Genomic DNA, 18,940 nt, shown 5'->3' on the forward strand with positions numbered 1-18,940 from the left:
GGTAAGTGGGAAGAGGAATAGTGGCCCATTATTAGTGTCAGTGGCAGGAATAATGACCCATATTTGATGTCAGTGGAAGAAATGCTGCCCCATCGTTGGTGTCAGCGGAAGGAACAGTGCTCCATTGTTGCAGTCAATTTGAGGAGTAGTGCCCCATCACTAGTGTCAGTGTGAGGAATAGTGCCCCATCATTGGTATCAGTGGGAGGAATAGTGTCCCATCATTGGTATCAGTGGGAGGATTAGTGCCCCATCATTGGTATCAGTGTGAGGAATAGTGCCCCATCATTGGTATCAGTAGGAGGAATAGTGCCCCATCATTGGTATCAGTGTGAGGAATAGTGTCCCATAATTGGTATCAGTGTGAGGAATAGTGTCCCATCATTGGTATCAGTGGGAGGAATAGTGCCCCATCATTGGTATTAGTGGGAGGAATAGTGCCCCATCATTGGTGTCATCGGTAGGAATAGTGCCCCATCATTGGTATCAGTGGGAGGAATAGTGTCCCATCATTGGTATCAGTGGGAGGAATAATGCCCCATCATTGGTATCAGTGTGAGGAATAGTGTCCCATAATTGGTATCAGTGGGAGGAATAGTGCCCCATCATTGGTGTCAGTGGGAGGAATAGTGTTCCGTCATTGGTATCAGTGGGAGGAATAGTGCCCCGTCATTGGTATCAGTGGGAGGAATAGTGTCCCATCATTGGTATCAGTAGGAGAAATAGTGCCCCATCATTGGTATCAGTGGGAGGAATAGTGCCCCATCATTGGTGTCAGTGGGAGGAATAGTGTTCCATCATTGGTATCATTGTGAGGAATAGTGCCCCATCATTGGTATCAGTGGGAGGAATAGTGCCCCATCATTGGTATCAGTGTGAGGAATAGTGTCCCATAATTGGTATCAGTGGGAGGAATAGTGCCTCATGGTTGGTGTTAGTGGGAAAATAGTACCCCATCATTGCTGTCACTAGGGGGAATAGTGCACCACAGTTGGTGTCAGTGGAAGGAATAGTGCCTCATCGTTGGTGTCAGTGGGAGAAATAGTGCCCCATTGTTGGTGTAAGTAGGGGGAATAGTGTTCCATCATTGGTGTTAGTGGGAGGAATTATACTCCACTGTTGGCATCAGTGGAAGGAATGGTAGCTTATTATTGGTGTTAGTGGGAGAAAAGGTGCCCCAAGTGATAGATAAAGGAAAACAAAGGTCCACATCTGGCATAAGGGCTGCAGTTTGGAGGACACTGGCTTAGACCATCCTGGCAATGAATTATGGCCTCCTTAGAAAGGCAACTCCATTATATACCAGGCTGTTTACTTTGGATGGATTTCCTATATCACATAAATTACTGATTACAGCATTTATCAAAGGAGTTTTAAACACTGAACTTTGTGCTCTTAAGTGGTGTTTTTCATGCTTGGATATTTCCATATGACAATCATGTTGATATATGTATGATTCATCTTATTATTTGAAGTGCGTATGTGGATGAGCAACAAAGGCTCTTCGCTATTGGGAGCAATCAGTCTCAAGTACCTTGAAATTTGCAATTTACTATCCAGGAGTCTAATAATATATGAGATAATGACTACACATGAGCTTACAATACATGGTCTCTGAACATTCAGTATCCAGTCTCTGGAGAGATGTTTTTCTAATAATTTCTTGTCCAACATTACCTGCATAGCAATGTTTAAGGATAAAAGCACTCTAAAAGCACTGAGCATTGTACTCTAAAGTGATGCTTTATATTTGGACTTGGTGTTCCAACTTGTGATCTTACCACTAAATTGTCTATATCAGCCTTTCTCAACCTTTTAACCTCAGAGGAACCCTTGAAATAATTTTAAGGTCTCAGGAAACCCCAACTAAATTAGTTCATAGGGAATCAGTGGGAAGAATGTCCTTGACTCTGATGGCCAGTGGGAATGAAACCCTCCGCTAGTGGTCAGTGGGAAGAATGCCCACCACTGGTGGTCAGTGGGAAGAATGCCATTCTTACAGACAGTAAAAAAGATCAGTGATATAATGCCACTAGCTCTGCCAAGTTGTGCTGGACCCGGAATTTTGCAGGCACCATCAGGGGTTAATCAGCCATAGCTCAAGGAACCCCTAGCAACCTCTAAAAAATTTTAGTGTTCCTCCACACTTGCCAGTGAGATTAATGTTCCTTACATTGGTGGTAAGTGGGAAAAATTACCACCCTATATTGGCAGTTGTTGGGAAGAACGCCCCTTACATTGGTGGTCAATAAGAAAAATTACCTTTAATTTTGTGATCAATAGGAAGAATGTCTCTTACATTGGTGGCCCGTAGGAAGAATGCCTCATACTCTGGTGGTCAGTGGGAATAATGTTCCTTTCTTTGGTGGTCATTAGGAAGAAAGACCCTAAGAATTCTCCTAACCTTCTTGGTCAGTGGGAAAAATGCCCCTTACATTGATAGTAAGTGGGAAGAATGCCCCTTACATTGGTGGTCAATAGGAAGAATTCTCCTAACCTTGTTGGTAAGTGGAAAGAGTGCCCTTACTTTGGTGATCAGAAGGAAGAATTAACCTAATCTTGTTGATCAGTGGGAAGAATGCCCCAAACAGTGGTGGTCAGTGAGAAGAATGCCTTTTTACAGATAGCTACAATGATCACTGGTGTCAGTGGTTAGTTTTTTGAAGGCTGCCATCAAATAAGCAGCTACAGAAGCAGCAAGGTTGACAAGACTTAAATTCCTGGACCTCATTGAAGGAGGAAGAGCATGGTCATCCAATTAAAGCATTGTTTATGTAATGGTTTTACTGACAGGTTCAACAGGGATTTAAAAAAGGTTTTAGGGGGTACTTAGAAAAAAAGAAGGCCCTGTCTCGCTGATATGTGCAGCTTACATCAATTGCATGATTTTATAGTCGGACCGTAGTTCTTTTATAAGGTTTAGAGTTAAATAGGCCTTAAACAGTAAGAAATATATTGATTCCCCAATTCACGCTAAACAGTGTGGATAGAGCAGTCTCTTTTGCCAGCTATTGTATTCTGACAGCCAGAATCCACAACTGTCAGTATGCCTAAAGAGTGTCTGCATCTGAATAAATACAACCGTTGTCTGGCTCCTTCGATTTTCATATTAAACAAGGTAAGGCAGGAAGGTGCCACGAGGGCCACCAACAGCTCAAATGTTGGTGGGTTTCTCAAGATCAGCCAAACAGCAGCTTGAGTAGTATCCATTACCAGTAGGACCTGGTAGGAACATGCAGGAACCTTCTGTTTTTTATGTTGACATATTTATTTTTAGTCATGGTGTAAATGATAGAGGTCTAAGTGAAAGGTCTTCTTAGAGCAACAGGACCTCTTTTGTCAGCCACTGTGCACAAATGAGCAGCTTCACCTTAGATAGTTCCCATCATAAGTTGGAATTGTAATACCTTTACCAGTAGGACGATTCCAACTTATGATGGGAAATATCTATGGTGAAACTCCTCATATGTGCACAGTGGCTGACAAAGGAGGTCCTGTTAGGAGCATGTAGGAACCTTCTGCTTTTTATGTTGACATATTATTATTATTATACAGTATTTATAAAGCTCCAATAGTTCGCTCAGCGCTGTACATTACAAAGGGGGACAGAACATGTGACAGAACAATACCAATACAATGCAAAACATGAGGGGATCGAGGGCCCTGCTCTTTCGAGCTTACAATCTAGGAGGGAGGGGATGGTGGCACAGGAGGAGATAGCTGTGGGGGATGGGGTGATAGGAAGAGTGGAGGAGGTTGGAAAGTTAGCAGGGGGTGGGGTAGGCTTCCCTGAAGAGGTGGGTTTTCAGGGTGAACCTAAAGGAGAGGAGAGTAAGTGATAATCTGATGGGTTGGGGCAGGGAGTTCCAGAGGATGGGTGACACCCTGGAGAAGTCCTGGAGGCGGGCATGGAAGAAGGAGACCAGGGAACTAGACAGAAGGAGGTCTTGTGAGGAGCGGAGTGTGCGTGCTGGGTGGTACTTGGATATTAGGTCAGTGATGTAGTTTGGGGCAGTATGGTGGACGGCTTTGTACGTCAGTGTTAGGATTTTGAATTTGATCCGTTGTGCAATTGGAAGCCAGTGGATGGATTGGCAGAGGGGGGTGGCGGAGATGGAGCGGTTGGAAAGGTGAAGGAGTCTGGCAGCAATATTCAGGATCGACTGAAGCGGGGATAGCCAGCGGCGAGGCAGTCCAGTGAGGAGGGAGTTGCAGTAGTCGAGTTGTGATATGATGAGGGAGTGGATGAGCTGTTTAGTGGTTTCTGTGTTTTTTTTTTAGTCATGTTTATTTTTAGTCATGGTGGAAGTGTAAATGATAGAGGTCTAAGTGAAAGGTCTTCTTAGAGCAACAGGACCTCCTTTGTCAGCCACTGTGCACAAATGAGCAGCTTCACCTTAGATAGTTCCCATCATAAGTTGGAATCCTAATACCATTACCAGTAGGACGATTCCAAGTTATGATGGGAATTATCTATGGTGAAGCTCCTCATATGTGCACAGTGGCTGACAAAGGAAGTCCTGTTAGGAGCATGTAGGAACCTTCTGCTTTTTATGCTGACATATTTATTTTTAGTCATGGTAGAAGTTTAAATGATAGAGGTCAAAGTGAAAGGTCTTCTTAGAGCAACCAGACATAAAGACATCTCTCCAACATGCCATTGAGAAACTTGAACATCTCTTATCGAGCACAGGTGACTCAGTACTACATGAGCATGAGCAAGCAATAGACAAAGATACTAGGTTATACTTATACATAACATTTACAATTATTTAATGTTTCTGACTTACAGCATCTAATTAGTCAGAAGTCTGGGGTGCAAAGCATACATTTTTCTACAAAGATCTTACCTGGAACAAAACTCCCCTGAACGACCTCCTTATAGGCCCACCAGCCTTCATGGATTTTTGGTGAATTTTGTTGTGCTAAAGAATAAAAAAAAGATAATCTCAGTTCCATACTGCACAGGACATTAAAAAGGTGAACATCAAAGACTTGAATTCAAACTCTAGCCCAAATTTTTAAAAATTTTTTTGAGTGGTGAAGGGAAAGAATATTTTCGATTTATGCTATGTCCCATAAGGGAGATTCTCCCTTATTCCCTCTACTTGCGACCACACAGGGGTAGGGAAATCAAGGACACCAACAGTGACACCGACACCTAGTGCCCAATGGTATATGATGTGCGGCTCTTAGACCTCAGCAGTCTGTAGTGGGAACATTGACTGGGGTAATAGCATTGATCTCTACTACCGTAGCTTCTTCATGCAGGGGCCCAGGTGCATGGGGGCCCCATGATAATTCTGCATTACATCATACTTGCCAACTGTCCCGGATTTGCCAGGACAGCCACCCTTTTTACTAAGCTGTCCCAGGATGGCCGATATTAGTCTTTGATTTATAGCACTTTTTTATTGTTTAAAATTTATTTTATTAGCTGTACTAATAAATATATGTTTTATTCAATCAACTATTTATACTTTAATTCTTGAGAGTAGGTGTGGAAATTGGGGCAGGCTGGTAATGGCCCCAGTGCATTACTTTGCCCAGGGGCCCATGACGCTATTAATACAGCCCTGCTTCATGTAACATGTTCCTTGTTTCATATTGTCTTCTGTAGCATATCCCCAGCCAAAAATGAAGCATGTGCACGCTCTCTGACCCTCATGTCCTCTATTAGGTCTGCAGTTTCTGGTAGTCCTCTCAAGCATTACATATATTGAACATTACGTGGGACCCTTTGGTGATGTCGGAGGCCACATTTGAGGCTCCTTTTAGCTCATTAGTTGACAGCCAGTGTTCTAACCCTTCTTCACTCCAATAAAACTGAAGTTTAGTTTGCCTTCCCTGATTCCTTTTTCCCCTCTCATCAACATGCTAATGACATCTTTAAATAAAACCTTTTTATTACTGGAAGATCCCCCTGGAGGCTGGAAGTCACTGTAGTAGGCACTACTACTATAGTGATTGCCAATGGCTTCTGGGTTCCAAACGGCTGCTTACCGGACGCATGAGGCTCAGGCGCCATTCAGAGAACACTTTGCAATTTCTCAATGAATGCAAAGTTTTCTGTGATTGGACGAAATGGAGAGGCAGGGCGGTGATGTCACAATTCTCACCTTGCCCAATCAGAGAACACTTTGGGGGTTATTTATTGAAACTGAAGAGTACAAAATCTTGTGCAGGTCTGGATAGTAACCAATCAGCTTTCAGGTTTTATTGCCAAAGCTTAATTAAACAATCTGGAGTTAGAATCTGATTGGCTACCATGCACAGCTGCACCAGAATCTGAGTGCTCCAGTTTTAGTAAATCAACCCCTTTGTATTCTTTGAGAAAATGTGTGTATCAATTAGTGCTGCGCTCTAAACAAAAAACAATAAATGGAAATACATTAAATATATATTGTATATATAAATAACATAGACATACCATGCCCATATAAACACGTCAAAGGAAAAATATACATATGAAACCGTGTAATAAAAATATAAATTATTCCACAGTTCAAGCACAAGAATTACAGTCACGGAGCAAAAAATAAATTCAATGCAAAGTGATATTAAAATCAGGTTGAGGTCAGGACTCTGTGCAGGACAGTCAAGTTCCTCCACCCCAAACTGGCTCCTCCATGTCTTTATGGACCTTGCTTTGTGCACAGGTGTGCAGTCATGTTGGAATAGGAAGGGGCCATCCCCAAACTGTTCCCACAAAGTTGGGAGCATGAAATTGTCCAAAATGTCTTGGTATGCTGACGCCTTAAGAGTTCCCTTCACTGGAACTAGGGGGCCAAGCCCAACCCATGAAAAACAACCCCACACCATAATCTCCCCTCCACCAAACTTTACACTTGGCACAATGCAGTCAGGCAAGTACCGTTCTCCTGGCAATCACCAAACCCAGATATGTCCATCGGATTGCCAGACAGAGAAGCATGATTCATCACTCCAGAGAACACGTCTCCACTGCTCTAGAGTCCAGTGTCGGCGTGCTTTACACCACGGCATCCGACGCTTTGCATTGCACTTGGTGATGTAAGGCTTGGATGCAGCTGCTCGGCCATGGAAACCCATTCCATGAAGCTCTCTACGCACTGTTGTTGTGCTCATCTGAAGGCCACATGAAGTTTGGAGGTCTTTAGCTATTGACTCTGCAGACAGTTGGTGACTTCTGCGCACTGTGCGCTTCAGCATGCGCTGACCCCGCTCTGTCATTTTACGTGACCTACCACTTGGTGGCTGAGTTGCTGTTGTTCCCAGTTGCTTCCACTTTGTTATAATCCCACTAACAGTTGAGCGTGGAATATTTAGTAGCCAGGAAATGTCACGGATGGACTTATTGCACAGGTGGCCACCTATCACGGGACCACGCTTGGAGTCACTGAGCTCCTGAGAGCGACCCATTCTTTCACCAATGTTTGTAGAAGCAGTCTGCATGCCTAGGTGATGATTTTATACACCTGTGGCCATGGAGGTGATTGGAACGCCTGAATCCAATGATTTGGAGGGCTGGCCCAATACTCTTGGCAATATAGTGTATATATATATATATATATATATATATATATATTTTATCTATGTATACCACTGTTTGCTTGGAGTTCAGCTTTAAATATAATACGATCAGAGACTATGAAAAATGAATTGAAAGGAATATTCTTCTAACTCGCAAATTGATTTTAATAAACCAAATTAAAGCTGCGAATGAAATGATAATAACAGCTTGATTATACTGATAGGAGTGAAAGGAAGATGAGTCACTGAAAACCTAACTAGAGATTAGGAAAAAAAATTTAGATAATCTTAGAAAAGCAGGAGACTATTTTCTTTTAAACGAACCCTTGTGTATATTAACCCCTTTGCCGCCGGAGACATTTTTTTTCCATTTTTTGCACACATGTTAAAATGCACATTTTAGGCATGAGCTTTCATTAAAACACCCAAATGATTATGCATTTTACAAAAGTGGAGACCCTATAGAGTAAAAGGACGACAGCAGGGGCAGACTGAAAACTCATGGGGCCCCCGGGCTATAGGGGATCATGGGGCCCCTGTGTCCTTGCCCAAACTCAAAAAAGCCTATGAAAAAAGGTACCAGGGGCATCTCATGGGGCCCCCTACTAACCCCGGGCCCTCGGGCAGTGCCCAAGTTTCCAAATGGTCAGTCCGCCCCTGGACAACAGTTGTAATGTATTAGTATCACAATATTTTCATTACTGTTTTCCAATCTATATTTTCAGATCCATTTTAGCACACACAAACATAAAATAATGTCTAATTTTGGGATCGTTATAAAAGGTTGCATTGGTTAAATAGATACCAAACAACTCAAAACTACCTAATCCATAGAAAAAGATTTACAAAATCACAGAATCTGGTGCAGCTGTGCATAGTAACCAATCAGCTTCCAGGTTTTATTGTCAAAGTTTAATTGAACAAGCTGTAGTTAGAAGCTGATTGGTTACTAAGCACGGCTGCACCAGATTCTGTGTGCACCAGTTTTAGTAAATCCCCCCCATGTTGTTCATAGGTGATGCTTTAGGGCTAGATTCCCACCTATGCAGGTTGCATTTGAGCCGATTCTGCATTGCGTTTTGCATTTCATTTTTGCACCTGTGTTTCTGCCATGTTTTTGTTGCGTTTTTAATTTTATTTTAATTTTTCTTGTTGCTAGGCAGATATAAAATGCAAAAAATATGCATTAAAAATGCAGCAAAAACACACTACATGCTTTTCTGCAGCGTTTCCTTTGAAGTCTATAGAACAAAAAACGCAACATTTTGCGTTAAAAAAGTCCCTGACCCTTTCCAAAAAACGCACCGGGTGAAAACGCGGAGATGTGAACCTGTCTCATAAGAAATCATGTTAAATGGACTGTACTGCGTTTCTGCAAAACGCCGCAGAAAATGCTTAGGTGTGAACCTAGGGTTAGGCTTGGTCCTCACCTATGTGTATTTTGGTGCTATTTGCTGAAACGCACTACAGTCCATTTTGTAAAGCGCTGCGCAAACTGTTGGCGCTATATAAATCCTGTATACTAATAATAATTTAACATGGTTTCCTCTGGGATACGTTCACATCTATGCTCTTTTCAGTTTTTGGAAGGGTCAGGGCTTTTTTGAATGCAAAAACGTGTGTTTTTGGTTCAACAGAGACGCTGAAGAAAAGCATGTGGTGTGTTTTTGACATATGTTTCACATGTTTTGCATTTTTTTTAATCTGCCCAACAACAAATGTACCAAAAAGAGACATAAAAAATGAAAAATGCATCAAAAAACATATCAAAAATGCGTGTGCAAAAACACACCTCAAAAAGCACTGCAGAAACAGATCAAAAGCAAACTGCATAGGAGTGGACCAAGCCCTAAAGCCTTTATAGGACACCAGCTAACAAAGAATGATGGCTCTGGAATAACTGCTCTCCCTCTGGCATTTGTGGCAATATCTAACATGTGTGGCACACAGGGGTGGACTGACAACTCATGGGGCCCCCGGGCAATAGGGGATCATGGGGCCCCTGTGTCCTTGCCCAAACTCAAAAAAACCTATGAAAAAGGTACCAGGGGCATCTCATGGGGCCCCCTACTGACCCCGGGCCCTCGGGCAGTGACCGAGTTTCCAAATGGTCAGTCCGCCCCTGGTGGCACAACTGGCATGTTCATATGCATGAGCACCTAATCCACACATTTTTATGTGCGTGTATGTGAGGATGGGGTCTTTGAAATTTTTGACAATTTTTTAGCTTTACTTTTTTATCTTTTTAAATTTTTTTTTTTACTGCTATCAAAAGGGTGCTGACAAACTGTTATCACCCACCAGGGCTCGATAAATCCCAGGCGCAAGGTTGCCATAGCGAATAAAAATTGCATAAGCGCCTCCCATAAAGACGCCTCCCATAGACTTAAATGAAAAAACTTCACCCATAGACTTCAATGCAAAAACACCTCCCATAGAATAAAATGTGAAAGTGCCTCCCTTAGACTTCAGTATAAAAACTGCTATCATGAGGTTGCTGACAAACTGTTATCACCAGGCCTTGAAAAATCACACCGACATATGAAAACCATATTTGTGGATTAGGTAGAATGCCAGGAAAATGCAGAAAATGGTTAGGTGGTGCTGGAGTGCGACAGTCGAATGGTGTTTGGTACTGTCGCGATCGGACTGATGCGCTGGTGTTGGAAATCCAATCCCCGACTTGGTGTTTCAAGCTGGTCTTGGTCCGATTGATCTTGGGCAGGTCAGCACCCAGAATATCCTGTGGGCAGGTACAGGAACACCCCCCAGGGTCAATTGGCCGAATACTAATGTCCTACCTACGTCCATATCCCCATATATTGAGTACCCGGACATTGGAACATGGTATTTCGTATGGAGCTGGTCGATCGACTAACGGATTACGGACTATTTCTGACTTGCTCCAGTCGCAGGGTTAATCAAAGTAAAATATTATTCTGTTTTTTTATTCCCTTTTATTTTATAGTGAATAATAATTTGTGTGTCTTCTTGTATTTTTTGTATTTCTGTAACTTTTTATATTTTATACATATTTTATGCACTATCCACTTTCGGGATATTAAATCTTAAAATGAATTAGTGACTTCTGTGTATTTAAGCACGGGCTCATATCTTTGGAGAGATTAGATTGAATTGTGTTGAATTTTAGTGCCTTTAAACGCTCGGTCAAGCTCATTGCCAATCTGTATGCAATTGCACTGCTTGTGGGCAGATTGCGTGCAGATTGTAAAAGGTAACAGATCTGCCAGACGGAGATCTGTGTGTGTGTGGTGTCTCAACAGACCTTTCTGCGGTTAAACTGTTGGGTGGTGGCAGGCTACCTTTTGTGGTGTGTCTGGTGTGGGGGTGTGTGGACAGTGGAAGAGTGATTAACACCAGGGTTCAAGCTGTAGGATAGCGGGAGGAATCCTAGAAGGGTGTGTGATTGCTAAGCTGCTCCTCAACTCTAATTAGTGCACCAGATTGTATATAAGATTTGTATCTGCCAGTGTGTGGTCAGCCATCTGGATTGGAGTGGAGTCTCCCTCTGGTGGTGGCCAAGAGGTAGTGCAGACTGTGAAAGTATATCACGACTGGTCCAGGGGCGGACTAACAACTCATGGGGCCCCTGGGCAATAGGGGATCATGGGGCCCCTGTGTCCTTGCCCAAACTCAAAAAAACCTATGAAAAAGGTACCAGGAGCATCTCATGGGGCCCCCTACTGACCCCGGGCCCTCGGGCACTGCCCGAGTTTCCAAATGGTCAGTACGCCCCTGGGCTGGTCTTATATACGGTTTCATATATTCAAAGTTATGTCCCCTTTATTCCCTCTTACCCCAAGTCACGGCCGCACGTGCGCGCCTCGGATAGCTAGTCGCTGTGGGCGTGGTGTGTGGGGAACATGTGACAGCCTCCCATAGACTAAAATGTGAAATTGCCTCCCATAGACTTCAATGCGAGAACTCCTGTTAATAGCAATCTTATGTGAACAATATTTCCGCACGCCACTCTATTCTTTCACTTGTGAGTCTGGAATGCACCGCTACAAACTCGCACAGGACCCTTGTTATAATGGCACTCAAAACGCAATGCGTGTGGATCGCATCTGTGCGAACCACCTCAATATTTAGCCCGTCATGCGAATCTGTGAGTTTCAAAACGAATCCAGAATAGCATTTGTGTGAACCAGAGCGGCTCCATTCACACCTGAGCGTTTTGGGATCGCGGAAGAATTGCTGTAATCACAAAACACAGGATCCTGTGCCATTATTTTCAATGGCGCCTAAAACATGGTGTGGTTTTAACATGATTGTCATGCTTGCTGACAACCCATCCCACGCTACAAAAAAAAAAAAAACTGGCTCCTAAGTTTTTTAGTTGGCTCCAAGACTTGAAGCAAATTTGTCAAGCTCTGTGTTATCACAATTATGTGCTTCTGGTGAGGCTAATCTTTTTATTATGCTTTTTACTACCTAGCAAGGTTGGGTGTATTTTGTACAATGTGAAATAAATGTTTTAGCAGGCAGAGTAACATATTTTTTATACTATTATTATGTGCTGTTGATGGGTTATTGTTACCCTGCACTGCTGGTTGGGTTACTATTGCTCTTAATGAGTGCTCCTGATGGGGTGTTTTTTCATATTGCTGTTATAACGTGTTATTGGTAGGCATATATAATAGTGATATCCTACTGCTACTAAATTATACTGCTAAGGTTGTTAACTTGTTATTATTACTATTATGATAAGCTGTTTGTGTGGCTATTACTTTGTGCTACTGCTAAGGCTATTATCACTATTATTTATTGCTGGTTATTACTCTCATTGTAGTATCAGCTGTTATTATGTGCTGCAGGTGGGGCTATTTTTAATTTTATTATGTGCTTTTTATGTGCTTTTGATGGCTCTATATTTATAGCTATTATAAGGTGCTGGTGTTAATGACTCTTCTATTATACATAGCCTATGGCCGGGGGTGGGGGGGTGTAGTGCTCTATGCGGCTTCTATGCAGAGCTTAGAAAAAAAGCACATGTATGGGCTATTTGTTGAGGTACATAGGAGGATGGGATTTGAAGAAGGGTCACCTGGAGCCCCTGAAGGTGCCAGCCAGGGGCGGACTGACAACTCATGGGGATCATGGGGCCCCTGTGTCCTTTCCCAAACTCAAAAAAGCCTATGAAAAAGGTACTAGGGGCATCTCATGGGGCCCCCTACTGACCCCGGGTTTTCGGGCAGTGCCCGAGTTTTCAAATGGTTTTCATATATCAGTGCCCGAGTTTTCAAATGGTTTCATATATCAAATACTGTATATCATATATCAAAGTTATGTCCCCTTTATTCCCTCTTACCCCAAGTCACGGCCGCACGTGCGCGCCTCGGTTAGCTAGTCGCTGTGGGCGTGGTGTGTGGGGAACACGTGACAGCCTCCCATAGACTAAAATGTGCTTGAGTTTCCAAATGGTCAGTCCGCCCCTGGTGCCAGCAATTCCAGGCGTAAAACTGCTGCCGCTGTGATATTTGCCCATTTCTTCCTTTTAGTCTTCATGCACACTTGACGTTTTTACAGCTACAGTTTTTTTGGCTTTTGACGGTTTTTTCTAACCCCCCCCCCCAGCATGTTATCCTATGTGTCCATGCACACATAGACTGATTCAACGTTTGTTGGTGGGGATGTTTTTTGGCTGGAAAAAAACTTAGAACTAGTGGGTTTCTAGAGGAGTTTTGTAGCTGTAAGAACGCTCTAACACTGAAAAACGCTGTAAAACGCCGCAAACCAGTGTTTTGGGATGTTTTTTGACCCCCCAAAATTATTTTTTGGTAAACGCAGGAAAATGCTGTTAATCATGACAAAACACCATTAAACGCTGTAAAAACACTCTAATGCTGAAAAAGACAGTAAAGCACAGTAAAACGCCGCAAACTGGTGTTTTTGGACATTTTTTGACCCACAATTTTTTTCTCTAAAAAAAACGCTAAAAAGCGCATATGCGAAAAACACGAGAAAACTCCGCTAATCGTGGCAAAACGCAGCTAAACGCTAATGCAAAAGTGCTAAAAAAAAGCTGAAAAACTGAAAGTTTTTAATGTGACTTTACAAAGCTAATGTTATCAAAACGCCTCGTGTGCATGGAGCCTAAAGCAGCCTTTCTCAGCCTTTTTCAACACAGAGGAACCTTTGAAATTTTTCAGTCTCTCTCGTGCCACCTCTGCTAATAATGACTGTATCTACAACACATTATATATTAGTATGATGGTCAGTGGTAAGAATTCCCCCCTTACAGATAGCAAAAAGATCAATGGTGTCATTGGGAACCGTAGCACCCTCCTAGGTAGCTAGGGGGAGCTAGAGTTCCAATTGTTAGTTGGGAGGGCTGAGTAGCAGCCTGGGTGTGATAGCTAGCAGGGTCAAATTTGGGTCAGATTGGAGAGGCTCTGCAGATCAGCTCTCTGGGATTTCCCTCCGTGCTAGAGCTTTGGAGAAAAGTCTAGAAGCAGTGGGAGGGAGTGGGGAGTGGCTGGCCTGCACTCTCAAGGAATCCTGGCCAATCCCCAACAGGAGGTTATGCTTGGGCCCAGGACAGCCCTTAAGAGTGACAGCCTACTCAGCAGGAGGAGAGTTCGGGTGGAAGATGGAGAAGTGAGGCTGGAGAACAGGAGCCTGGGAGGGGGCCCAGATGGGAAGTGGCTCACCTACAGGAAGGAGCTGAAAAGGAGGAAAACTTAGCACCTCCCGGCCTTTCAGCTGCTGCAAAGAGAGACATACAGGGGATCAGTTCCAGTAATTGCCCCCCTCCCCCCGCCATGCCGAGGCTCCCCTAGAGGTACACTTAAAATAATTTTTAGGTTCTGGGCAGTGGTTTCCAAATTGTGGCCCGAGATCTGGATGTGACCCTTTTCTTGCCTTTATCTGGCCCTTATTCCTGCCCTTGACACCAATGATGGGGCACTATTCCTCTCACTGACACCAACGTTAGGTCATTATTTCTCCCCCTAATACCAAAGATGGGGCATTGTTTACTCCCCTGGTCTAGGGGAGCTCCTCCTAAAAAAAATTATCAAGAATCAGCGGGGAACAATGTACCTTACATTGGGGGCCAGTGGGAAGAATGCTGCTTACATTGGTGGTCGGTGAGAAGATGGTGCCTTACATTGGTGGTCAGTGGGAAGAATGCTCCTTACATTGGTGGTCAGTGGGAAGAATGTCCTTTACATTGATCATCAGTGGGAAGAATTCCCCTTACATTGGTGATCAGTGGGAAGAATTCCCCTTACATTGGTGATCAGTGGGAAGAACGCCCCTTTCAGACAGCTGAAAAGATGATTGGTGTCATGCCACTGGCTCTTTCAAGTGGTGTTGGCCCCAAAACTATGAAGGCATAATCAGATGGGAACTCAATTAGCCAGAATACAAGGAACCCCTAGCAACCTCTGGAGGAATGGTGGGGGTTCTACTGAATCCTAGTTGAGAATGACTATTCCATTAGGTTCTTACCGCTGTGTATGTCCCTGTAGATTCACCCTCTCCATGTGTCCATATGGAGAATAACTGTTATAAGTACAGAAAAACATGAGAGGAAACCCCAAATTTTGGAGTTGTTACCAGAACAGGATATGAGAAGAAACATTTGCATGGGAACACTTTGACCATCTGTAGAGATTTCCTGTTGGGTCTCTGAGACAGGAAGTGAGGGGAACACAAGTGGCATAAAAAAAATGACAGCTTCTAACCATTCTCTGCTGCAGGGCTTTTTTCCTCAGAGAATAAGAGAATAGGTGCAGGAACCCCCCCCCTTCAGAGTCACTCATTGTTTCCACCCCCTACCCACGCACCATCCTTTGGTTCCACCCCCTACCCACTTCCAGGCACGGTCTTTTGGTTCCACCCCTTACCCACTTCCAAGCACCGTCCTTTGGTTCCACACCCTACCCACCTCCAAGCACCATCATTTGGTTCCACACCCTACCCACCTCCAAGCACCATCATTTGGTTCCACCCCCTACCCACCTCCAAACACTGTCCATTGGTTCCAGCAGCTACCCACCTCCAAGCACCGTCCTTTAGTTCCACCCGTAACCCACCTCCAAGCACCGACCTTTGGTTCCACCCCTACCCACCTCCAAGCACCGACCTTTGGTTCCACCCCTACCCATCTCCAAGCACCGTCCTTTGGTTCCACCGGCTACCCACCTCCAAGCACCGACCTTTGGTTCCACCCCTACCCACCTCCAAGCACCGTCCCTTTTAGAGAATACATAACCAAGTATCATTTTGCATGGAATCTGTTAATGATAATAAGAAAAGCAGTAAAATAGATCCCCCACAACCAGCAACAATAGCCCCCCAACAACAATGGACCCCCACAGCAAAATACCACCCCAACAGCAATAGATCCAAAGCAGCAACAACAGATCTCCCATCAGCAAGGAACAATAGACCCTTTCCTCCAAATTAGATTCCTTTCTGGCAACAATTGACCTCCCAGCAACAATAGATCCCTCTTTGGCAGCAATAGACCTTGCCAGCAACAATAGACCTCCATGCAAAAATAGATCCCCTCCAGTGACAATAGATCCCTCAGAAGTCATAATCAATAGACCCAAACCACACCCCAGCACCCCTTGCGAATTACATACATTCAGTGCTGGAGGTGCTGGAACTGTGTTCTCTTGCAAGGTTGACAGTTATGACTCCCAAAGGCAGAGGCATGATTGGAATTGTAGATCCATGACAGCTGGAGGGCCACTGGTTGAGCACCCATGAGCTACAGCAAATCAGAGAGAGCCCGCCTCACTTCTTAGAGGATATCATGCATCATCTAGCCCTGTCCTCCCCTGCCCGACTGTCCCAGACCCGCCCCTTTCATTCATTGGATTTAGTGCTTTTAATAAAAGAGGCTCAGCCCCCCCCCAAAAAATAATGAGCATTACCATTGCTTCCTGTTGTCCCCTCCCACCAGCCATGATATGCCTGCATTGCATAGAGAAGTACAGAGATGAAGTCATTGTGTCTAACATTAGCTATGGAAATGTTTTATTTATTCAATTAATAATACAAAATATAAGCACAGTCAACTTTAGTCTTTGCAATACAGTATTATTATTATACAGGATTTATATGTTAACAGTTTGCTCAGCGCTTTACAATATAACGGGAGACAATACAGTAACAATACAGTTCAATACAAGAGGGAAAGGAGGGCCCTGATCCTGGGAGCTTACAATCTAGGAGGGAGGGGCTAGTGGTACAAAAAGTAACACCTGTGAGAGACAAACTGATAGGATACCTTAGATTGTATGCCCCTTGAGGGTTAGGGACTGATGTGAATGCACAATATATATGTAAAATGCTGTGTAAATTGATGGCGCTATGTAAATACCTGAAATAAATCATAAATAAATAAATAAGGCTACTTTCAGGAGTTTTTGAAGTGTTTTTGCGTTAAAAAAGCAGCTGAAAAGCTCAAGAAAACTGTTTCCGTATGTATGTGAATGGATATCTATGTATGTTTGCATAATGAAGTGTTGCGCTTGCGGTGCGGTGCGGTGCTTGCAGCATCTTTGGGGCATGTTCGGCGAGTTAAAAAAAAAAGCCCCAGAAACGCCTCTTCCCATTGAAATCAATGGAAAACCCCTCAAAAATGCCTCAAAAATACCTGAAAAGTGCCTCAACAACGCCTCTTGGAGCAGTTTTTAAGTCCTTTAAAAAAGCTCAGAAAGCGCGGCAATAGCGCGGTAAAAACGCCTATGTGTTTTTGCACAGGATCAGTGTAGCCTAAAAATGGGAGAAATAGAAGATTCAGTTATTATCTAAAGGCAGGAAAGGCTTTCCTGAAGAGATGGGTTTTCAGAGGTAAAAGTGAGCGGAGTAGGCAATAGTCGGACAGATTGAGGTAGAGAGTTCCAGAGGATGGGGGAGGCTCTGGAGAAGTCCCGGAGATGGGCATGGGAGGAGGAGACAAGGGAACTAGAGAGCCAGAATACATAGATAGACTTTCATTTATTGTCTTTGCAGGAAATTGATTTAGTTATCATATCACCAACCCGCTTCTATTTTTTATTCCAAAAATGATTATTGTGTATTTATAAGAAAGCTTTTACCTCGCTCTTACGGAGCCTTTCAAACTGTGAAACAACTGGTCAACATTATTTAATCTTCAACCTAATCTTGTTCAAATTGTTTTCATGTAGTGTTCAGTCATTAGAGCCGCTCAGATAAAGAACAACATCAGCTGTAAATGATAGATGTCCCGACGGCCCAGACAATGGAATTCCTCCGAGCCACCTACATAAGCAAATCAAAATTAATCTGCCCCAGCTTAGTTTTAAATCACAACAGATGTGCCAGATTGTGCAACTGTTTCCCATTTCCTTGATCCCTGCTTTAGTTTTTTTTTTTTTTTTTTCCCCTCTTACTATTTCTAAAGAGAGAGATGGAAGCTTATATAGCAATCCGAGAAATAAATGCAAATGAAGATAAGCTAAAAAGTGTGCTTTGGCATAAGAGCGACGACGGGTTTCTTAAGGACAGTACGGGGGGGGGGGGGACATATAAATCCAAATAAATGCCTGCGCTTAGATTAAGGCTAGGTTCACACTTATGCAGTTTGCGTTTGATCAGTTTTTGCGTTTTTGATGCGTTTTGCATTTTTTTTCTTGTTGCTAGGCAGATTAATCACTTGACCTCTAGAGGATTTACCCCCATTCCTGACCAGGCCATTTTTTGCACTACGGTGCTGCGTCACTTTAACTGACAATTGTAACACGGAAAGGTTTCTTCACAGTGAGAGCTGTGAAAATGTGGAATAGACTCCCTGGGGGAGAAGGATCTGGGAGTTCTGGTTGATCACAAGCTTAACCCCTTCAAGCCGGCCGCACACGAATGTGCGGCCTCCCCGCGTCTGGGCATAGACGCCGAGCGGCCGTACATTTGCGTTCATGTAACAAAAAACATATGCGCTGAGAGCGCGCGCCCTGCCCGCTCCCAGCACACGTGCGGTAGTCACGGAAAGGTCCCGGTCCGCTCTTTCGATCGGGACCTTTCCCGATCATGTGACCACCGTGACGATGCGTCACGGCAGTCACATGATCCCTAAACCATGCCCCACCCTCCCCGACTCCCGGCGTGTGAAACTCTTAAAGGGCCGGGAAGCACTGGCGGGAAGGGGTTAATAATGGCGTGCAATGCCAAGCTGCGGTTTCTAAAGCAAGCAAAATCCTCTCTTGTATTAATAGAGGTATAGACTCCAGAGAGAGAGATATAATTTCCCCGGTACAAATCATTAGTAATACCTCATCTGGAATATGCAGTTCAGTTTTGGGCTCCAATTCACAAACAGAACATTGGGGAACTGGAGAAAGTACAGAGAAGGGCAACCAGACAGATAAGAGGCATACTCGGTGAACACTGGGTGCCGGCAGGTAATCACCGGCCGGGACCCAGTGATT

The 18,940-nt window shown here is 43.8% G+C and overlaps 1 protein-coding gene across 2 annotated transcripts in view; it reads right to left on the reverse strand.

Moving 5' to 3' along the window:
• CA10 (carbonic anhydrase 10 (inactive)) overlaps positions 1-18,940 on the reverse strand; it is a 308,288-nt gene that overhangs the window by 122,835 nt on the left and 166,513 nt on the right. For both annotated transcript variants that reach the window (XM_089671805.1, XM_089671887.1), the window contains one exon: positions 4,850-4,924. In XM_089671805.1, the coding sequence (XP_089527931.1) occupies positions 4,850-4,924 (75 nt within the window). The remainder of the gene's footprint in view (positions 1-4,849; positions 4,925-18,940) is intronic.

The sequence above is a fragment of the Staurois parvus genome, unplaced genomic scaffold (assembly GCF_062004578.1).
Source record: "Staurois parvus isolate SC_StPar_1 unplaced genomic scaffold, SC_StPar_1.0 ptg000003l, whole genome shotgun sequence".
Lineage (NCBI taxonomy): Eukaryota > Metazoa > Chordata > Amphibia > Anura > Ranidae > Staurois > Staurois parvus.